The 1661-nt window shown below is 42.9% G+C and overlaps 1 protein-coding gene across 1 annotated transcript; it reads right to left on the reverse strand.

The window, feature by feature from the left end:
* Nucleotides 1-97: 97 nt before the first annotated feature.
* LOC111381947 lies at nucleotides 98-689 on the reverse strand. Its single transcript, XM_023005792.1, has 2 exons — nucleotides 613-689; nucleotides 98-532 (listed from the first exon to the last, which is right to left on the reverse strand). Exons 1-2 carry the CDS (start codon nucleotides 640-642, stop codon nucleotides 254-256), a joined length of 309 nt encoding a protein of 102 aa, XP_022861560.1. The 5' UTR covers nucleotides 643-689; the 3' UTR covers nucleotides 98-253.
* Between the last annotated feature and the right edge of the window lie 972 nt (nucleotides 690-1661).

A 1661-nucleotide genomic window follows, 5' to 3' on the forward strand; every position in this document is an offset into this window, starting at 1 on the left:
TCTGTACCCCCTCCAACACCCCCTCTCTCCTTCTTGTACCCGTATTGACTCCAGTACCATCTCCTCCGTCCCCATCGGGGCCACACCCTCTGCGGCCTCCTCTACCATCTCCCCCGTAGTCATCGGGGTCACACCCTCCGCGACCTCTTGCACCTTCTCCCCTGCTTCCATCGAGGTCATACCCTCCGTATTATATAGAAGACTCGAATGCTGCATCCGATGGCCACAAAGAATCATCATACCCCATACCTCCTCATCCATGAAAACCACCAGTCCTTCCATCAATCCCTATTCGATAATCGCCAATCCCTCCATCATCCCCTCCATCCCAATAACCACCAGTCCGTCGCAGGCCTGCTATGTCGCCTTGTATCGCTGCAATCTCAGCATGAAGGTATCCTAAGCCAGCTCGTAGCATCGCGACCTCATCTCGTAACTCTGACATGTTGCCTCTCATCTCCGTCAAGAGTTCGAACAAATCAACCTTCGAAACATGGCGACTAGGTACAGGAGGTGATACTGGACGGCACTCCTGAAAAATAAATATTACAAACTAATAACTTAATTAAAAAACCAAAACGACAATCAACGAATTATATTTAATTAACATACTCTATCTCGATCTATGCGGGACTCGGGCATTTGAATGACTGGCACAGTTGGATGTGATCTTCTCGACAAAGGTGATACTGGACGGCCCTCCTGAAAAAAAATATTACAAATGAATAATTTAATTATAAGATCAAAGCGATATTCAATAAATTACATTCAACTAACATACCTTATCTCAATCCACGATGGATTCGGGAATCTGATCGTCATTAGCAGTTGGAACAGATAGTTCACGAATATAACTCTGACTCTCCTCCTCGATCGACGGTGCCAACTCAATGAGGACTTCAAGCTGACATTTTGACATTTCACAATTGATAACCATATATTGAGATTTTAAAAGGATATGCAACATAAATCGCAAATGTATAATACGTACCTCAAGATCGTCGATGAGAGCTGATAACTGTCTGGCAAGCGGCTTGTCTTTTGCTCGTCAGTGATGCATCAAAGGGCAGCGTGTCTCCCATCTCCTCACATACTGACTAGCCAAGATGAGGACAATTTTGTACACCCATATCTGCAGTAATTACAATTATTATATAAAGAATTTAATAAAAAAAGAGTAGATAATTCATTAACTTGAACATATACTTGCAACGCCAATGGCAATCCAAATACATAGTACTTACATTCGGACCTATTCCACTTAGGCATCGAAGACGCATAATGTATTTACAAAATATCTCCATCCCATGGATAGTTATTGAAGGTATCAATGTCATCAACAACCTCCAAATGAAAAATAAATGTCAATCAATGTCTTCTTGTGATGACACCTGAGTACACTCTTGAAGATAAGTACCAAGCCCAGCTTCAGCTTATTAGACACCTAATCGCATCCCTTGAATGCGTCTCCCAACTGCGCTAGAGTAGCTATTGTGTATCCATGAAAATATTCATTCAACAGACTTTCTAGTCCTCGAAATATGGGCCATCGCCACTTCTTCGTCTGTACATCGCAATTCAGTGATGAGGGCAAACTCGAATATGAAAAATGTCGCTACCCTGTCCCCAAGATCAAAATGGAGGGTTTCTCCGTCAACTGG

Source organism: Olea europaea, unplaced genomic scaffold, assembly GCF_002742605.1.
Source record: "Olea europaea var. sylvestris unplaced genomic scaffold, O_europaea_v1 scaffold23998, whole genome shotgun sequence".
NCBI lineage: Eukaryota > Viridiplantae > Streptophyta > Magnoliopsida > Lamiales > Oleaceae > Olea > Olea europaea.

Excerpts from the sequence above, each read along its gene's own strand:
- LOC111381947 (XM_023005792.1), bottom strand. The coding sequence starts at position 642 with ATGCCCGAGTCCCGCATAGATCGAGATAGA. Across the intron at positions 533-612 it reads CCCGCATAGATCGAGATAGA|GAGTGCCGTCCAGTATCACC; the intron begins GTATGTTAATTA and ends TTTATTTTTCAG.